The 20,533-nt window shown below is 45.7% G+C and overlaps 2 protein-coding genes across 2 annotated transcripts in view; one reads left to right on the top strand and one right to left on the bottom strand.

The window, feature by feature from the left end:
• Nucleotides 1-19,928, bottom strand: part of LOC147712557 (uncharacterized) — a 33,724-nt gene extending 13,796 nt beyond the window's left edge. The window contains exons 1-3 of the mRNA XM_086919277.1: nt 19,648-19,928; nt 14,814-14,936; nt 8,783-8,905 (exon numbers count right to left, since the gene is read on the bottom strand). Of these exons, the coding sequence (XP_086775403.1) occupies nt 8,783-8,905; nt 14,814-14,936; nt 19,648-19,928 (527 nt within the window). The remainder of the gene's footprint in view (nt 1-8,782; nt 8,906-14,813; nt 14,937-19,647) is intronic.
• Nucleotides 1-20,533, top strand: part of SLC26A8 (solute carrier family 26 member 8) — a 3,386,895-nt gene that overhangs the window by 1,949,545 nt on the left and 1,416,817 nt on the right. The gene's annotated exons all lie outside the window — the stretch shown is intronic.

Below are 20,533 nucleotides of genomic sequence, written 5' to 3'. Positions count from 1 at the left end.
TTATGTAGTTCTGGGGCCCATGACCCACTGTTACTAAAGGTTATACCTAGATAGCAAAATTTGTCGACAACCTCTATTCTATGTTCCTTAAAATGGAAGGGTTTAAGCTGTTTCACCTTTTTCCCACAGATCATGATAAAAGTTTATGAATTATCGATTTTTAATTTCCTCCCCATGATGAAATCATAAAAATGGTTCATTAGATTTTGCAGACCAATTTGGGTTCTCGAAAGTAAGACAGTATCGTCTCCGTAAAGCAGTACCGGGATTGCTTGGCCCTCCACTTGAGGGGTATCTGCTTGGACCTTCTTCAGGTCGGATTCCATGGCATTTATAAAAAGGGAGAAAAGTAGTGGGGCTAAAACACAACCTTGCCTGATACCAGATTTAATCTTGATCTACTTTGTGCATTCCCCCGCTTGGCCAAAGCAGATCTGTGCTGACAACTTGTTGTATAGTCTGGCCATGAAGTGGGTAATTGCTGCCAGGGCTCCCATTTCAAGTAGGGTGGACCACAAAAGAGTATGATCCACCAGATCAAAGGCACTAGAGAGGTCTGCGAAGCAGAGGAATAGAGACCCCTGTTTAGCTTTAGTGTATTTCCCGATGATAAGATCTAGATTAATACACTGCTCAATAGTGCCAAGACCCTTCCGGAAACCAAATTGGGAGTCCGCAAGGATATTGTTAGCTTCAGCCCATTCCTCTAGACGTAACAGTAAGACCCTACTCATAATTTTCAGCGTTGAATCCAGAAGGGAGATTGGGCGGTAGTTCTTGGCCTCTCCTCTATCTCCCTTCTTGTAGATCGGCAAAATTATGGATTCGCTCCACGTGGAAGGTGTACTATCGTTAACGGAGGCATTAAAAACCTGGGTCAGGAGGGGGCTCCACAGCGCCAGATCAGTTTTATACAGGTCGACCGGGACTCCGTCCGGTCCTGGGGCCTTCCCCCCCTTACTATTACGAATAGCATTGTCAACTTCGAGTAGTGTAATCTCCAGGGGTAGTTTAGAACCTATGATAGCGGCACTTAAACTAACGTTGTCCTCCCTGGCTGGGTTAAAAATTTCAGTAAAGTATTGTGTGAGAAGTTGGCCTGATATGCAGTGCTCACTATTCTAGTGATCACTATGTATCAGTCCAAACAACCCTTATGGATGATTGGTTGTAAGTCAACCGATAGACCAGCTATCCTAGTAGCATGGACAAGAGCAGTCTTTAGGCTAGACTCTAGAGGGCGTGTTAAGCCAACTGTTATACCATCACATATACCCCTTGAACACCAAGTGAAAGGACACCACACAAGTTGTTATGAAAATAAAGTATATTTATTTAGAACACAACAACCCTGGACTCTTTATGAGGACAGGGTGCTAAGCACAATACAAAGCTCTTAGGAAAATACGCAAGTTGCACAATTTACACAAATGCCCGAGGGGCACGAAAAACCATATACTCGAAAAGTGGAATGCGAAATTACTAGCAGGTAAGTACTACGCTAATAGGCTTTGGAGTCGCTAGGACTTGACTACTGAACCTTCAGATTACTAGCAGGAGGCCTAGGGAGATCGGGTGCAGAGTGTGCACTCTCACGCGGGATGCGGAACAAAGTCTGTGGTTGCTAGGAATTACAAAGTTAGTGTTATCGGACGAATCCGATTAGGTAGAGCTGAAACGAAAAAAGATCTGGACCCTTGGATAGTGAGGCTATGCTGGGGCACCGAAATGGCGAAGTTACCTAGCCCAGGGGCTGCGGCTGCATAGGTCTGGAAAGACGTCGGGAATCCTCGTTGCAGTCTATGGAGCCTGAAAGAAGAAGTTGCTGGCAGGCGACCAGTGAAGAGATTCAGATGGATCCAAGCCTGGATCGAAGATGGAAGACACCTGTAAGCAGAGGGGACCAAGTTCTGAATCACTAGCCAGTGATTAGATGGGCACCAGGATGGCACCGGATGGAGTCACCTCGACCAGGTGAGTGGGCGACGCTGGGCTCTGCAGTCTCACGGACCAGGAGGCGTTGTCGGCAACCAGGATGGAGGTGCGAGCTGTCCCACGATGGTTGCTGCTGTCGACGTCGCTGGACCCAGGATTGGGGCAACAAGTCTTGGCAAATTCAAGCCCACGGGGTGGACTCAAAATGGCGTCTGGAGTGTACCAGGAGGGTCCGGGGTGCTCCTCTTTTGGAGGGGAGCAAGGGCCAGTCTGGAGCAACCAGACCAGCGGTGTTGATGTCGTCGTTCGTCGTCGGGAAGGCCACAAGCCTGCAGGCTAGTAGCCAGACAACGCGGTGAGCAGCAAAGAGCAGAAGGGCCCCACGCAGATCTCGTGGAGGCTGGGAGACTGAACTTCGGTGCTGGAGCTGCTCAGGGTTGGGGCTTCTCACACCCCAAAGCACTCACTCGAGGATCCCTCGACGGTCGTGCTGGGCAAGCGTCGTGCAGTCTTGAAGATGGCCGGTCCCTCGAGGTCTCGCCGCACCCACGGGTCTCAGCTGAGCTGACGATGTGGGTAGAGGTCAGAGGTGCCAGGGAAGCCGGTTCTCGTCGAGCTGGGCAGTCTTGATCCGGAGGAGAGACTTACAGCAAACCGCGATGCTTGGATGGTGCCTGCAGATGCAGGGTGACTACTCCTTAGTCACAAGGGAGAAATCTTAGGAAGAAGTCTTGAGTTCCTTTCGTAGAAAGTAGTTTCAGGATTTAAAGATGATCTAATCTGGAAGGGGGCCCGCTCCTATCTTTATACTAGGAAAAGGGGCTGGCACGCGACTAGGTCCTGCCCATGGGTGGGACCAGGAAGGGGGGTGGTTACACCCCTCTCCCATGCCGGACTTTCCCCAGCTCAGGGGCTGGTGTGCCCCTGGAACTGGTTCTAGCCGGCAGATGCATAGTGAGCACCGGGGTGCCACTTGCAGTCACCTTCCTCTAAAGCCCTGCCTACCCAGGATACACAAAACCCTGTCTGGGATGGTGCTAGCACCGCCCCTGACAGGAAACCCTTTGTCCAAGCCTCCCTCGCTGGAAGGACTCCCAGCAGCAGGAGGTCAGACTTGTGTCTGTGGTGGCATCATCCATTTTGTGATGCTGAGGCTTGAGTTAACTGTAACCGGGGTTCAAAGTTACATACATGTCGTGTCCCTCTATAAGGGTGGAATACTAACCCCGTCGCCAGAATTGGTGAGGGGTTAGTATTCCAATTCGTATGACACCTTACTCGACATGTTTTGAAAAAGTGATACCAGAGTTAGCATATAACCGCTAGGATTATAATGCACTTAAGAGTATATGGTATGCGTTATCATGGAACAGCTATTATGACTTGGTTCCGCAAGCTGCAAACGGGCTCAGCTCATGCCAGAGCACCATCTCACACGATTCCAAGCACTCTGCCTTCAGGATTGTCAAGGCCTGACATAGGAGTGAATGATAGGAATCTGTGTGTCCATTTTAGGGTTAGATATAGGTATACTATATCTAAAGCAAAGGGTGATTACACCACCTTGCCCCAGCTGTCGTGCAGCCAGTTGTGTCAGATTTAGATGGCCAGCCAGGGGTGGCATAATACATGCTGCAGCCCCTGGTAGGCCCTGGGTACACCTATGCCCTGAGTTACAGGGTCTGATAAGGTGGCCCAGTACCAATTGGTAAATGCAATTACGGTACACGTGTCAATTAAGTGAGAGAACAGCAAGGCTGTGGGTCTGATTAGCAGGCCCACAGCCAGAGAAGTCTTAAACCAGTGAAGCAAAAAGCAAAAATCTGGGGTGATCATAAGATTGCAGACCCTACTCTCCTACATGACCCCCCCCCCCCAACTTTGGGACAATAAACTAACCTTGACCAGGTGAGCTTTCTTGCTCTAAGTGGAAATACCTGGAGAGCCCATCTGCATTGCCATGATCAGTGCCAGGTCTATGCTCCACTGTAAAATCCATCCCCTGTAGGGAAATGGACCACCTAAGCAGTTTGGGGTTTTCACCCTTCATCTGATTTAGCCACAAGAGGGGCTTATGGTCGGTCTGAATCTTGAAATGAGTGCCAAACAAGTATGGCCTCAGTTTCTTCAGGGCCCAAACCACAGCAAATGCCTCCCTCTCAATAGCTGACCAATTTTTCTCTCTGGGGGTCAGCCTTCTGCTTATAAAAGCAATGGGCTGGTCATGACCATCAAAATTCAGTTGAGATAGAACAGCTCCCACACCCAACTCAGAAGCATCTGTTTGGACAATGAATGGTTTGGAGTAGTCTGGACTCTTTAGGATAGGTGCTGTGCACATGGCCTGCTTTAGGTCATCGAATGCTTTTTGACAGCCTGCTGTCCACTGAACTTTTTTTGGCATCTTTTTACTTGTCAGTTCATTAAGTGGAGTCACAATTGATCCATAATTTCTGACAAATTTCCTGTAATAACCAGTCAGAAAGCTCGAACCTGAGTCTGGGTGGTTGGAGGAGCCCAATCCTTGATGGATTGTATCTTGCTCTCCAGTGGCTGAACCTGGCCTCCACCTACAAGGTGGCCCAGGTATACAACCTGTGTCTGCCCTATCTGGCTTTTTGTGGCCTTGATAGTGAGACCTGCTGCTTGCAGTGCCTCTAACACTTTCCTCAGGTGGACCAGGTGATCCTCCCAGGTGGAACTAAAGACAGCTATATCATCAAGATATGCTGCACAAAAGTCATCCAGCCCAGTAAGAACTTGATTCACCAGCCTTTGGAAGGTGGCAGGTGCATTTTTCAGACCAAAGGGCATTACCACAAATTGATAATGTCCACCAGGGGTTGAAAATGCTGTCTTGGGCTTGGCATCCTCAGCTAACCTGATTTGCCAATACCCAGCTGTCAGGTCAAATGTACTTAAGTAGTTGGCAGAAGCCAATCTATCTATAAGTTCATCTGCCCTTGGTATTGGGTGGGCATCAGTCTTAGTGACTGCATTGAGGCCTCTGTAGTCTACGCAAAACCTCATCTCTTTCAGTCTCTAACATGATCAGGCTGCCTGTAGATTTTACTCTTGACTGGCAGGCTGTCACCAGTGTCAACCTCATGGGTACACCAATTGGTTTGACTGGGTGTCAGAGAGAACATATGTCTGAAGGATTGAAGAACTTGGTTGCAATCCTTCTGTTGATGGTCAGAGAGGCTGCCACAAAAGACAACACCATCTACTGATCCATCATCAGGATTCTGAGTGAGCAGGTCTGGGAGAGGGTCACTCTCCTCCTCCTGTCCCTCATCTGTGGCCATGAGCAAGCTCATGGCCTTCCTGTCAACATATGCTTTGAGCCTGTTCACATGGAGCACCCTGTGGGGGCTCATGGGAGTTCCAAGGTCCACCAGGTAGGTGACCTCTCCCTTTTGCTCAAGGCTTGTGTGGGGCCCAGACCATTTGTCTTTGAGTGCTGCTGGGGCCACTGGCTCCAACACCCACACATTCTGTCCAGGCTTGTACACAGTCAGGACAGCCTTTTGGTCATGCCAAGCTTTTTGGAGTTCTTGGCTTGCCTCAAGGTTTTTAGAAGCCTTTTCCATATACTCAGCCATCCTGGAGCGGAGACCAAGTACATAGTCCACTATGTTGGTTGCAGGCTTTTTGAGAGGTCTCTCCCATCCTTCCTTCACCAAACATAGGGGTCCTCTCACAGGATGCCCATACAGAAGTTCAAAAGGGCTGAAGCCAACCCCCTTCTGTGGGACCTCTCTGTAAGCAAACAAAAGGCAGGGTATCAGGACATCCCATCTTCGCCTGAGCTTTTCAGGTAGTCCATGAATCATCCCTTTTAGGGTCCTGTTGAACCTTTCAACAAGCCCATTGCATTGTGGATGATAGGGTGTAGTGAACTTGTAGTTGACACCACATTCCTTCCACATAGCAGTCAAATATCCTGACATGAAGTTTGCACCTCTGTCAGAGACAACCTCCTTAGGGAAGCCCACTCTGGAGAACACTCCAACTAGGGCTCTTGCCACAACAGGTGCTGTAGTGCTCCTAAGGGGAATAGCTTCAGGATACCTGGTGGCATGGTCCACCACCACCAGTATAAACTTGTGCCCTGATGCTGTCTGGGGTTCCATTGGACCAACAATGTCAATCCCCACTCTTTCAAAGGGCACCCCCACCACAGGCATTGGTATAAGGGGGGCCTTTGTTGTGCCACCTGACTTACCACTGGCTCTGCAAGTGACACAGGAGCAACAAAACTCCCTGGTATCTTCATTCATGTGAGGCCAGTGAAAGTGTGAGACAATTCTGTCCCAAGTCTTATTCTGGCCTAGGTGTCCTGCAAGGGGAATCTCATGGGCCAAGGTGAGAAGGAAACCACTCAGAGACAAGGGGATGACCAGCCTCCTGGTTGCACCAGGTTTGGGGTCTCTTGACTCAGAGTACAGGAGTCCATCTTCCCAGTATACCTTGTGGGCACCTGTGGCGTTCCCTGCAGCCTCAGCAGCAGCCTGCTGTCTGAGGGGTTCAAGAGAAGGGCAGGCTAACTGTTCCTTCCCCAGGTCTTCTCTGGAGGGTCCCCCTGAACCCAGAAACTCAACCTGATCAGGTTCAAGTTCTTTAGGCTCAGTTTCCCTCAGCTCTCTGAGACTTGATCCACAACCTGGGGCAAGGCAATGCCTTAACCCTACTGCTCTTCTTCTTGGGAGGTGTCTGGTCCATTGTTCCAGGATCCAGCACCTGTTCACTGGGGCATCTTCTGGCCTGTGACCTAGTCACAGCAAGCACATGTGCTGGCAAGCCTAACATTTCCATGTGAGTCCTCTGCTCCACTTCTGACCATAGGGGTGACTCCAAATCATTGCCCAACAAACATTCAACTGGGAGGTCTGAACTAACAACAACCTTCTTTTGGCCACTTACCCCTCCCCAGGAGAAATCAACAATTGCCATACTATGGTGGCTAGTGTCATTGCTGGCATTGGTCACTAGGTACTCTGGACCTAGCATGATCTGTCCAGGGTCCACAAAGTTAGGTGTCACCATTGTGACACTGGCACAAGTGTCCCTGTAGGCCTGAGCCATCTTGCCATTGATAAAAGGTGTCTGTCTGTATTTGCCCAAAGTATTGGGACTGGCATCAGGGGATATATCCACATCCCCTGTACAGACAAGGACAGCCTGAGTGAGTGTGCCAACTAAGTTGTCATACCCCTCAGAACCCAAGGTTTACCCAACTAATCCCTTGGGAGGTGCACTACCACTGCTGACTGTACTAGAGGGTGCAGGTGCCTTAGGGGCTGCAGTGGCAGGAGTTTGCCCTCCTTTCTTGGTGCACTCACTAAACCAGTGGGTTTTACTTTTACAGTATTGGCACCACCTTTTAGACTGGCCTTCTTGAGTCTTCTTCTTCTGGGAAGCCTGACCCCCACCCTCTTTGGTTTGTTGGGGACCTGTCGAAGACTTCTGGTCATTTTGTTCACCTTTAGTATTATTACCCTTCTGGTCTGCTTTCTTCTGACCACCCTGGTTCTGGCCCTGGTTCTGCTTAACCCTTGTTCTGACCCATCTGTCTGCCTTCTTTCCCAATTCTTGGGGAGAGGTCAGATCTGAGTCAACAAGGTGCTGATGCAACAACTGGTTCTGACAATTGTTTAAAATCTGTTCCCTCATGTCCAGATTGTACAATCCTGTATAATCAGTAACCTTACTGCCCAGCAACCAGCCCTCCAAAGCCTTAGTGGCACAATCTACAAAGTCACACCAATCCTGAGACTGAGTTTTCTGGGTATCCCTGAACAGCAACCTGTACTGCTCAGTGGTTAGGCCAAACCCATCTATCAGTGTACTTTTCAGGACTTGGTAATTGTTAGCATCCTCAGCTCTAGTAGTGAGGAGCTTATCTCTACCTTTGCCTTTAAAGGAGAGCCACAAGACAGCTGCCCACTGACTCTGGGGGACGCACTGGACAGTGCAGGCCATCTCCAAAGCAGTTATCCATTTGTGGATATCATCCCCTTTTTTAAAGGGGGGCACTATCTTACTCAGGTGTCTAGTATCTAAACTCCTGTCTTTTGCTCTTGGGAGAATGCTGTCACCAGTGAGATCTAGCCCACTTAACTTTTGCTCTCTAGCAAAGGCAAGCCTCTCTTTGGCCAGGGCAAGTTCTTCCCTTTCAATCCTCAGATTGGCTTCCCTCATGTTAGCTTCATGCTCCCTTCTCTTAGGGGATGACATCCTTCTATGAGAAGAGGTCTGAGAGCCATTGGTTCGAATGGATCTGTTAGAGCCTCTGGATAGAGACCTAACTCGTCCATTCCCAATGTTAAGTCTGCCTGAGAGTGGCCCTGGGGGTCCCCCAAATCCATTCTCTGTTAAGGGTTGATATGTTATGTAGGGGTTTCAGGGTACCTGAAGACTTGAATAGATGAATGCTGTAATTTGTGATGAACCACAGAGCTGTTTGGAAAGTTTAAGTCCTGTAGAATTCATTGTGTGCATTCTATTACTGTTCACTTTACTGTTATGAAACTGTTGCATTTGCCAATGTTTGTTGGCTTTCTTGGTATTAGCGTAGTCATAATTAGAAGGTTCCATATTCAGCACGCTGTTCAAGCGCACGTGTTAACTGTTTTGGCCCTTACGCGTGCAGCATGTGTTCACAAGCTGTCAGTAGGTATAAAAGGCAGCTCAACACTCGTGATGACGCTTTGCTTCATTTGAGCATCATCACGAAAGCAGCCGAGGAATTCTCCAGCCCTCTGCCTTTCCCTTGGAGCTACGGACTTCAGAAATCCTTCCCGGAGAAGTTTCAAGCCACCCACATCCCTCCCTCAAGACTCACCTGGATATTCGGAGCCTCTGGACTGTGTCTTCGATCCTGTTTTTCCTGGTGGTTCCACTTCCTGCCTTCAGTCCGTCATCTCCGGTCTTGGAGCCAAGTAAGGTTTTGTTAACCCCTACCTTCCTGCGAAAAGAAAGAACACTTTACAATAGAATAACTCACTTTTGAAAGACTTTAAATTCACGGTGAGAAGCATCTTGACCTTTTAAAGCAGTTCAGTTTATTTCTGAGAAATACGATTCGAGACTTAACCTTAGAACTATAAACATTGGTTCATTCATTCATGCTAACAATAAGCATTGGTCCATTTAAAGAGCCAGATTCATAGCAAAGAGATTGCTGATAATGTTGAATGCGAGTGGATATTAAACCATTGTATTTTGGGGAACATAATATTTGTAATCAGTGCTGTGAGAATAAACAAGCATTGTTAAAGCGCAAGAATAATCGAAGAGAGAATGCATCACTAGGGTGCAAGGCATTTTTCTTGTTTGTTTTCTTTTCCTATCTGAACCCCCAAACCCAGTATAAACAACAATTACTCAGGTATGCTACAGTTGTTAGAGATTGTTTTTAGTTTATACTAATAACACTAATAATGTGTGTTGTGAATAATAAGAATTTGGTTCATGATTCATGATGTATATTTTATTTTAAGGCTTTTTCAAGAAAAGGAAGAGTTTGTTAATTGTTGGAGTGTAAGCCAGGGCCGAAAGCTAGAAAGGTATGTTCAGATTGATAAATAGTAATAATTGGTCAAGGTTTAGTAACAAACAATTGCATTGATACATGTCATATTTGGCGCAGCAGTAGAAGTCAACATAGCAGGCCCGGCACACTTACTTTGAGAAACAACTCTGGACCAAAAGAGATCCTGTGTTTTGTCTCTTGTTTCTCACTCCACTTTCCCTTTCCCTTGCGGAAGAATAAGTGTAATCAAGTGTAACATCCTTGTTACCTAATTGGTCCAAAAGGGAGTTGGGAGTTTGCAGCAACGAAAGGAAGCAATCTCGGCAGCATCGTGGTGGAAGCTCAACAGAAAGCAAAGCCTCAAAAATATTGCTTCCTTTCTTTGCTACAAACTAAGAAGGATTTCTAAGATGGATGTTGATCAGTTAACCCAGTTGGTGCAAAGGTTAAATGCTGAAATGCAGGAACTGCGTTCAGAGAACCAGTCGCTACGACAAGAACTTGACCGAACCAGAAGAGGCTTTACGTCTTGGAGAGATTCTACAGAAGAAGGGCGCCGCCCTGTTCTAACTCTCCCTAAGTTTGGTGTATCGGCCTTTGGATCACAGACATTTCGAACTCAATCAGCCTCTGTCACAGAACAACCAGTACAATTGACAGTTGTAACCCCCACTCCAGTTCCCTTGGCAAACCCAGAACGGTTCACAGGAGATTCAAGTCGATTTTCAACTTTTATGAGCCAATGTCAGTTACATTTCCTATGTAAACCACAAATTTTCACTAATGATACCGCAAAGGTTTCTTTCATTATTTCTTATCTGGGTGGGGTAGCAGCTGATTGGGCAATGCCCCTAGTGAATAATAATGATCCTCTCTTGCACAATTTAAATAATTTCAGAACAGCCATGACAAGTTTATTTGCTAAACATGTTTTTCTTCAAGCCTCTGATAATGAGTTATTGAATCTGCGACAGGGCTCTAAAGATTTAGTTACCTATGTTACTACATTCAACAGATTACTTGCTGAAACTCATTGGCCAGCGGAAAAGAGAATTTCACTTTTCTATCGAGGTTTGAGAGATGAGATTAAGGATTCACTAGCTCACATTGTTGAATTACCAAATGATTTTGGTGATTTTCAGGAGTTTGTAATCAAGTTAGATCATAGGCTTGGTGAACGTAAAGGTGAAAGACCTAAGCATGATATTAAAAGTCTTCATTTTAAGTCTGAGAGAAAAGAAATAGATAATAAATCCTCTTCCATAGAACCAATGCAGATTGGAGGGATAAAAGGACCATTGTCAAATGATGAAAAAGAAAGACGTAGGAAAGGAAATCTTTGTTTATATTGTGGAAAGGCAGGTCACTTTGCAAAGGACTGTCCTGCAAAACCGGTTAAAAAGAAGGCTCTTGTTATCAATACAGACGGTGAATCGGAAAACTAATTATCTCAGAGAATGTTGAGACCGATTCTTTGAGAAAACAGTTAGATCAGGTCCCACGATATGCACCCTGTGCATTAACCCAAGTCCCTAAACATTTCACGGTAAGATTACTTCTAATCCTGACCACCCAGCAAAGGCATAGCATTCCTGTGCTCATTGATTCAGGGGCTACAGGCAATTTCTTTGACATAACTCTAGCTAAAACTCTGCAATTACCCCAGATATCTAAAAAAGAACCAGAACCTGTGAGGGCGGTCGATGGTTCAGCCTTGTCCTCAGGTCTGATAAGATTTAACACCACACCATTATTATTTGTGGCTGAAAATGGTCATTCTGAGTATGTAGTCTTTGATTTAATTGACACACCATCGTTTGGGGTCATCCTTGGCATTCCTTGGTTGGAATTTCATAATCCCAAGATAGATTGGGTGAAACGTACTGTGACTCTTGATTCTGCCCACTGTAGACTACACTGTTATCAAGACACAAAAGATCCAATAATGCCTCTGTGTTGTGCTGCCGTCAAGTCCTCTAATCCTGAATTACCAGTTGAGTACCAGGACTTTAGTGATGTATTTGATCCAGTTAAGGCAACTACTCTCCCGCCTCATAGAATCTACGACTGTAGAATTGATCTTATTCCTGGGGCAAAACTACCATGTAGTAGAATATATGCCTTAACGGAACCAGAAAATCAGTATTTACGAACTTACTTGGATGAATTATTAGAACTAGGTTTCATTCGGCATTCCACCTCACCAGTCTCGTCGCCTCTTTTCTTTGTGGCGAAAAAGTCTGGAGATTTGCGCGCCTGCATCGACTTTCGCGCGATTAACAAGGCAACCATTAAAAACAGGTACCCCTTGCCATTGATCCCTGTACTTTTAAATCAGGTGAAGGGGTCTAGCATTTACACTAAACTGGACTTACGCGGAGCCTACCATCTGATCCGCGTAAAAGAAGGCGACGAGTGGAAAACCGCTTTTCGTACCAAGTTTGGGCTTTTTGAGTATACTGTAATGCCATTTGGTTTATGTAACGCTCCTGCAGCGTTCCAATATTTCATAAACGAGGTGTTGCATGAATTACTAAATATCTGCGTCATAGTCTATATTGACGACATTTTAATTTACTCAAAAAATCAAGAAGAACATACAGAACATGTACGGTTAGTTTTGAAGAAACTCAGAGACAATGCTTTATTTGTAAAACAGGAAAAATGTGTATTTAATTCCTCTAAAGTGGAATTCCTGGGATACTGGTTATCTCCAGAAGGTATCACTATGGATCCTAAAAAAGTAGAAGCTATTCTCAATTGGCCTTCACCAAAAACAGTAAAAGATGTTCAGCGCATTCTTGGATTTGCAAATTTTTATAGGCGCTTTATTGCAAAATTCTCAGAAATTGTGGTACCAATCACTTCATTGTTAAGAAAAGGAAAAACATTTCTTTGGACTCCCGAAGCTGAAGAAGCCTTTTCAATTTTGAAGAGGACTTTTACTTCAGCCCCCATTTTGGCTCATCCAGATCCAGATAAGCCTTTTTTTGTTGAAGCTGACGCTTCCCAAACTGCAATCGGGGGAGTCCTAATGCAAAAAGACATTAAAACAGGCCATTTACATCCAATTGCCTTTTTTTCAAGAAAATTATTGCCAGCTGAACAAAATTATACAATAGCTGAGCGGGAATTACTAGCTGTTAAGGCAGTCCTACAAGAATGGAGACATCATCTCTTAGGAGCAAAACACACAGTAACAATTTATGCTGATCATAAGAATTTACAATTCTATTCCACAGTGAAGGCTTTCACTCCAAGACAGATGAGGTGGTTGCAATTCTTCTGCGAATTTGATTTTATAATTACATATCGTCCAGGGGAAAAACAATTACTTTCGGACACTCTCTCTAGATTAATATGTGATAAATAAAAAGATTCAGTCAGAAGCTCACAGAGCATAATTCCATCTGACAAAGTGTGTGCAGAAATTTCCTCAAACACCTTTCTTGATCAGTTAAAAAGTAAAGTGCAGTTACTTGATCAAAAAGAATGGTTATCTCAAAAGCACAATTCAATTGACAACGATTTTTTCTTTCATAAGAAGAAATTATTTCTTCCAGACAAAGAGTTACGCCAGTTAATAATTAAGTGGAATCATGAATTAGGAATGGCTGCACATCCAGGAATTAATAAAACCCTAGAACTTTGCCAGAGACATTTCTGGTGGAAAAGCATGTTTTTTGATGTCCAACAATTTGTCAACACATGTCCAGTGTGTACTCGTCAGAAATCAGTACACACAGCTCCCAGAGGTTATCTACAACCAATGACTATACCTCCATATCCTTGGCATACTATTAGTCTAGATTTTATTACAGATTTGCCTAACTCAAATGGTTTTACCACAATCCTGGTAGTGGTGGATTTACTATCTAAAATGGGACATTTTATTCCCTTACCCAAGATACCATCTGCAGAAGAATTTCGTCAAATATTTTTACAACAAGTAGTAAAATTACATGGTTTACCGGATAAGATCATTTCAGACAGAGGACCTCAATTTGTATCCAAATTCTGGAAAAAACTCAGTAATTATTTAGGAATTGAACTAGGATTATCGTCAGCGTTTCACCCTCAAACTGACGGTCAAACTGAAAGGGTAAATCAGCATATAGAACAGAGCTTACGATGCTTAATAAACACAGTATCATCAAATTGGGAGGAAACATTGCCTTTAGCAGAATTTTCTTATAATAACACCCTCCACACTGCTTTAGGTTGTTCACCTTTCTTCTTTATGACAGGGCTACATCCACGTTCTTTACCAGAAATAATCCCTAAAATTGAGCAAGACATGCCAGCTGTAGCCGAGAGATTAGCCAAATTACGGTTTATTCAGGAGCAAGTTAAGAAAACCCTGGCCAGGAATAAGAATAAAATGAAAGAGAGAGCTGATAAACATAGACTACCTAGTCCATCCTATAAGGAAGGGGATCAGGTTTGGTTATCAACCAAAAATATCCAACTAGAAGGACCCAAAAAACTGAAACCACGATGCATAGGACCTTTCCCGATTGAAAAAGTGTTAAATCCAGTTTCGATAAAATTGCGACTTCCTGATGAATATGCAATTCACCCAGTTTTCCATGTTTCCCTCCTAAAACCCTTTAACCCATCCACTAGACCTGATAACCCTCCTCCACCAATAATAATTGGGGATCATCTTGAATATGAAGTACACAGAATATTAGATGCTAAAAGATTTCAGGGTAGACTCTACTATCTGATCCATTGGAAGGGTTACGATTCTAGTGAAAGATCCTGGGAACCAGAAGCGAATGTTCATGCTCCTCGTTTGGTCAAAAGATTCCATACCTTGCATCCAGAAAAACCCAGACCAATTAGACGACCTTTGGGAGGGAGAACTGTTAAGGGTTGATATGTTATGTAGGGGTTTCAGGGTACCTGAAGACTTGAATAGATGAATGCTGTAATTTGTGATGAACCACAGAGCTGTTTGGAAAGTTTAAGTCCTGTAGAATTCATTGTGTGCATTCTATTACTGTTCACTTTACTGTTATGAAACTGTTGCATTTGCCAATGTTTGTTGGCTTTCTTGGTATTAGCGTAGTCATAATTAGAAGGTTCCATATTCAACACGCTGTTCAAGCGCACGTGTTAACTGTTTTGGCCCTTACGCGTGCAGCATGTGTTCACAAGCTGTCAGTAGGTATAAAAGGCAGCTCAACACTCGTGATGACGCTTTGCTTCATTTGAGCATCATCACGAAAGCAGCCGAGGAATTCTCCAGCCCTCTGCCTTTCCCTTGGAGCTACGGACTTCAGAAATCCTTCCCGGAGCAGTTTCAAGCCAGCCACATCCCTCCCTCAAGACTCACCTGGATATTCGGAGCCTCTGGACTGTGTCTTCGATCCTGTTTTTCCTGGTGGTTCCACTTCCTGCCTTCAGTCCGTCATCTCCGGTCTTGGAGCCAAGTAAGGTTTTGTTAACCCCTACCTTCCTGCGAAAAGAAAGAACACTTTACAATAGAATAACTCACTTTTGAAAGACTTTAAATTCACGGTGAGAAGCATCTTGACCTTTTAAAGCAGTTCAGTTTATTTCTGAGAAATACGATTCGAGACTTAACCTTAGAACTATAAACATTGGTTCATTCATTCATGCTAACAATAAGCATTGGTCCATTTAAAGAGCCAGATTCATAGCAAAGAGATTGCTGATAATGTTGAATGCGAGTGGATATTAAACCATTGTATTTTGGGGAACATAATATTTGTAATCAGTGCTGTGAGAATAAACAAGCATTGTTAAAGCGCAAGAATAATCGAAGAGAGAATGCATCACTAGGGTGCAAGGCATTTTTCTTGTTTGTTTTCTTTTCCTATCTGAACCCCCAAACCCAGTATAAACAACAATTACTCAGGTATGCTACAGTTGTTAGAGATTGTTTTTAGTTTATACTAATAACACTAATAATGTGTGTTGTGAATAATAAGAATTTGGTTCATGATTCATGATGTATATTTTATTTTAAAGCTTTTTCAAGAAAAGGAAGAGTTTGTTAATTTTTGGAGTGTAAGCCAGGGCCGAAAGCTAGAAAGGTATGTTCAGATTGATAAATAGTAATAATTGGTCAAGGTTTAGTAACAAACAATTGCATTGATACATGTCATATTTGGCGCAGCAGTAGAAGTCAACATAGCAGGCCCGGCACACTTACTTTGAGAAACAACTCTGGACCAAAAGAGATCCTGTGTTTTGTCTCTTGTTTCTCACTCCACTTTCCCTTTCCCTTGCGGAAGAATAAGTGTAATCAAGTGTAACATCCTTGTTACCTAATTGGTCCAAAAGGGAGTTGGGAGTTTGCAGCAACGAAAGGAAGCAATCTCGGCAGCATCGTGGTGGAAGCTCAACATTCTCATGCCTACTTAAGTTGGTCCTAGTGAGTCTACTGACTTCTACCTGACCTTTGTCTGCCTCATCCTCTGATAACTCCTCTTCCTCCTCCTCCTCCTCCTCAGCATCATCTGCTGCCTGGAGGTGGCGGTCAGGGTCACCAGTGGTTCCCCCACCCGCTTTGGGCTGCATTCCCAAGCAACCCGACTCCGAGAAGACCCGATCCCGGCGCGCCGGGGGCCGCTACCGGCCTAACACCGTCCGCGGGGTGAGCCTCGATCAGAAGGACTTGGGCCCCCTGAGCGACGCCGGGGAGTCGGTCTTCTGTACGCCACATTTCCCGCGCCCGCCCTCTAGGGGAGGCATGTTCCCATCTGGATTAGAAGAATCTGGGGTAACAGTTCTCCTGGCATCATAAGTCTCTAAGAGACTAATCAGAAAGGGAATGGTAGGGTTAGAACCCTGTTTTAGCTTCCTGGAGGTACACAGTTGTCTCATCTCCTGGAAGCTAAGAGCTGCATATTCTGGACATGACCTGTGGAGGGTCAACTGACACAAGGGGAGACTCAGAGTTTCCTCCTTTGTCTGACATGCTTTTCTAGTGTGGTGTAAGTGATGCACCTACCTACACTATTTGTTTGCCTACTGATCCCTTGCTAAGAGTTGTAGTCAGGGTGTGCTAGGCCCTGTTGAACTACAACAGCTGGTTCAGTAAAACTCAGAGTATTCTAAGCTAAGTTATATGTACCTGGGTACATATGTGATCTTTCACAATGATATTCTTAGGATGCATGTGGTAAAACAACAGCAAGCTCAAATCCCAACCGCTGCCACCAATGTGAGAAGTTGGCCTGATATGCAGTGATCACTATTCTAGTGATCACTATGTATCAGTCCAAACAACCCTTATTGATGATTGGTTGTAAGTCAACCGATAGACCAGCTATCCTAGTAGCATGGACAAGAGCAGTCTTTAGGCTAGACTCTAGAGGGCGTGTTAAGCCAGCTGCTATACCATCACATATACCCCTTGAACACCAAGTGAAAGGACACCACACAAATTGTTATGAAAATAAAGTATATTTATTTAGAACACAACAACCCTGGACTCTTTATGAGGACAGGGTGCTAAGCACAATACAAAGCTCTTAGGAAAATACGCAAGTTGCACAATTTACACAAATGCCCGAGGGGCACGAAAAACCATATACTCGAAAAGCGGAATGCGAAATTACTAGCAGGTAAGTACTACGCTAATAGGCTTTGGAATCGCTAGGACTTGACTACTGAACCTTCAGATTACTAGCAGGAGGCCTAGGGAGATCGGGTGCAGAGTGTGCACTCTCACGTGGGATGCGGAACAAAGTCTATGGTTGCTAGGAATGACAAAGTTAGTGTTATCGGACGAATCCGACTAGGTAGAGCTGAAACGAAAAAGGATCTGGACCCTTGGATAGTGAGGCTATGCTGGGGCACCGAAATGCCGAAGTTACCTAGCCCAGGGGCTGCGGCTGCATAGGTCTGGAAAGACGTCGGGAATCCTCATTGCAGTCTATAGAGCCTGAAAGAAGAAGTTGCTGGCAGGCGACCAGTGAAGAGATTCGGATGGATCCAAGCCTGGATCGAAGATGGAAGACACCTGTAAGCAGAGGGGACCAAGTTCTGAATCACTAGCCAGTGATTAGATGGGCACCAGGATGGCACCGAATGGAGTCACTTCGACCAGGTGAGTGGGCGACGCTGGGCTCTGCAGTCTCACGGACCAGGAGGCGTTGTCGGCGACCAGGATGGAGGTGCGAGCTGTCCCACGATGGTTGCTGCTGTCGACGTCGCTGGACCCAGGATTGGGGCAACAAGTCTTGGCAAATTCAAGCCCACGCGGTGGACTCAACATGGCGTCTGGAGTGTACCAGGAGGGTCCGGGGTGCTCCTCTTTTGGAGGGGAGCAAGGGCCAGTCTGGAGCAACCAGACTAGCGGTGTTGATGTCGTCGTTCGTCGTCGGGAAGGCCACAAGCCAGCAGGCTAGTAGCCAGACAACGCGGTGAGCAGCAAAGAGCAGAAGGGCCCCACGCAGATCTCATGGAGGCTGGGAGGCTGAACTTCAGTGCTGGAGCTGCTCAGGGTTGGGGCTTCTCACACCCCAAAGCACTCACTCGAGGATCCCTCGGCAAGCGTCGTGCAGTCTTGAAGATGGCCGGTCCCTCGAGGTCTCGTCGCACCCACGGGTCTCAGCTAAGCTGACGATGTGGGTAGAGGTCAGAGGTGCCAGGGAAGCCGGTTCTCGTCGAGCTGGGCAGTCTTGATCCGGAGGAGAGACTTACAGCAAACCGCGATGTTTGGATGGTGCCTGCGGATGCAGGGTGACTACTCCTTAGTCACAAGAGAGAAATCTTAGGAAGAAGTCTTGAGTTCCTTTCGTAGAAAGTAGTTTCAGGATTCAAAGATGATCTAATCTGGAAGGGGGCCCGCTCCTATCTTTATACTAGGAAAAGGGGCTGGCACGCGACTAGGTCCTGCCCATGGGTGGGACCAGGAAGGGGTGTGGTTACACCCCTCTCCCATGCCGGACTTTCCTCAGCTCAGGGGCTGGTGTGCCCCTGGAACTGGTTCTAGCCGGCAGATGCATAGTGAGCACCGGGGTGCCACTTGCAGTCACCTTCCTCTAAAGCCCTGCCTACCCAGGATACACAAAACCCTGTCTGGGATGGTGCTCGCACCGCCCCTGACAAGAAACCCTTTGTCCAAGCCTCCCTCGCTGGAAGGACTCCCAGCACCAGGAGGTCAGACTTGTGTCTGTGGTGGCAGCATCCATTTTGTGATGCTGAGGCTTGAGTTAACTTTAACCAGGGTTCACAGTTACATACATGTCGTGTCCCTCTAGAAGGGTGGAATGCTAACCCTGTCGCCAGAATTGGCGAGGGGTTAGTATTTCAATTCGTATGACACCTTACTCGACATGATTTGATAAAGCGATACCAGAGTTAGCATATAACTGCGAGGATTATAATGCACTTAAGAGTATATGGTATGCGTTATCATGGAACAGCTATTAGGACTTGGTTCCGCAAGCTGCAAACGGGCTCAGCTCATGCCAGAGCACCATCTCACACGATTCCAAGCACTCTGCCTTCAGAATTGTCAAGGCCTGCTATAGGAGTGACTGATAGGAATCTGTGTGTCCATTTTAGGGTTAGATATAGGTATACTATATCTAAAGCAAAGGGTGATTACACCACCTTGCCACAGCTGTCATGCAGCCAGTTGTGTCAGATTTAGATGGCCAGCCAGGGGTGGCATAATACATGCTGCAGCCCCTGGTAGGCCCTGGGTACACCTATGCCCTGAGTTACAGGGTCTGATAAGGTGGCCCAGTACCAATTGGTAAATGCAATTAAGGTACACGTGTCAATTTAGTGAGAGAACAGCAAGGCTGTGGGTCTGATTAGCAGGCCCACAGCCAGAGAAGTCGTAAAGCAGTGAAGCAAAAAGCAAAAATCTGGGGTGATCATAGGATTGCAGACCCTACTCTCCTACATATTGGACCCAGTTATCCTCACTGACCTGGGCTGTTAGAACTGGGAACTCCTCCTTCTGGAGGAATGGGCTGTTAACAGTACTCCAAAATAACTTGCTGTCACGCAACTATGCCGCTTTTGACAAATTATCCCACGCTTGCTCCCTAAGTTCTAGTTTTCTACGAGTCAGCTGTAGTTTATAGGTTGCCCTAAGAAGTATTACAGCTTCCCTGTCTCTAGGGTGGCTTGGGAGTGCCCTCTTTAGATCTTGTAATGAGTTCGTGCAGGCTCTATCAAACCAGCCTACAGTTGCCTTCTTGGATTTAACCTTAGAAATGGTGAGGGACCTTTTAATGATGTCGCCAAGTTTTTCAAATTCGGCGATAATACACCTTGGGGCAGCATCCTCATCAAGACAGCGGAGTAACTCTTCAGACCCAGCTTCCACTATTTTCCGCAGCAGTTTTTCAGAGTTTTCTCCGCACCATTTGATCCGAATACCATTTTGCCTCCAGGGGATAATTTCATCCACAATCATATGCTTAGATGTAGGCACAGACCTCCAGATTGAAGTTGACATAGTAATGGCATTATGATCACCGAGGCCAAAATCAACAATGTTAGGAACAGTACAGAGTGGGGCAATATGTACCGAAATCAACAGGTGATCAATAACGGAGGCTGAGTTCCTCCCTACAAAACTCGGCACAATATTACCATCTCTATCTACAGCAGGTTGAGGATTAGCAAATCAAAATTAAGTAGAAGAGTGTGAAGGGAGTCGCCGTAGGGTGTATGGGTAAAATGATCCCGGTCCATTCCATTAGCCCCATCAAACCCACATACATTTGTAAATGAATAGTGGCAGGTTGGAATGTTGAAATCCCCTCCCCACACAATGTTATAAGGATTATGAATATTCCTACAAATTTTCTTGACAACTGTCTCAAGATCATTTACAACGCAGGTACTCGTGGGGTCAAACGTATTGTTATAGTGGTTGATTAACAGAGTATCAGGACCCCCTATTTGTTCCAACCAGAGTATTTGTGAGTGGGATCCTACTAAAGTATGGGATTTCACATGAACTGGAAAGTTAAAAGACAATAAAATTACGAGCCCACCTTTTGCCCAGCCCATAGTAGACTCTTGCGCTAAACAGTTGTAGGATACAAAGCCATTGGA

The sequence above is a fragment of the Lissotriton vulgaris genome, chromosome 5, assembly GCF_964263255.1.
Source record: "Lissotriton vulgaris chromosome 5, aLisVul1.2, whole genome shotgun sequence".
Lineage (NCBI taxonomy): Eukaryota > Metazoa > Chordata > Amphibia > Caudata > Salamandridae > Lissotriton > Lissotriton vulgaris.
Note: the sequence above shows the minus strand (reverse complement) of the source record. Positions and strands in the feature narration are given on the sequence as shown.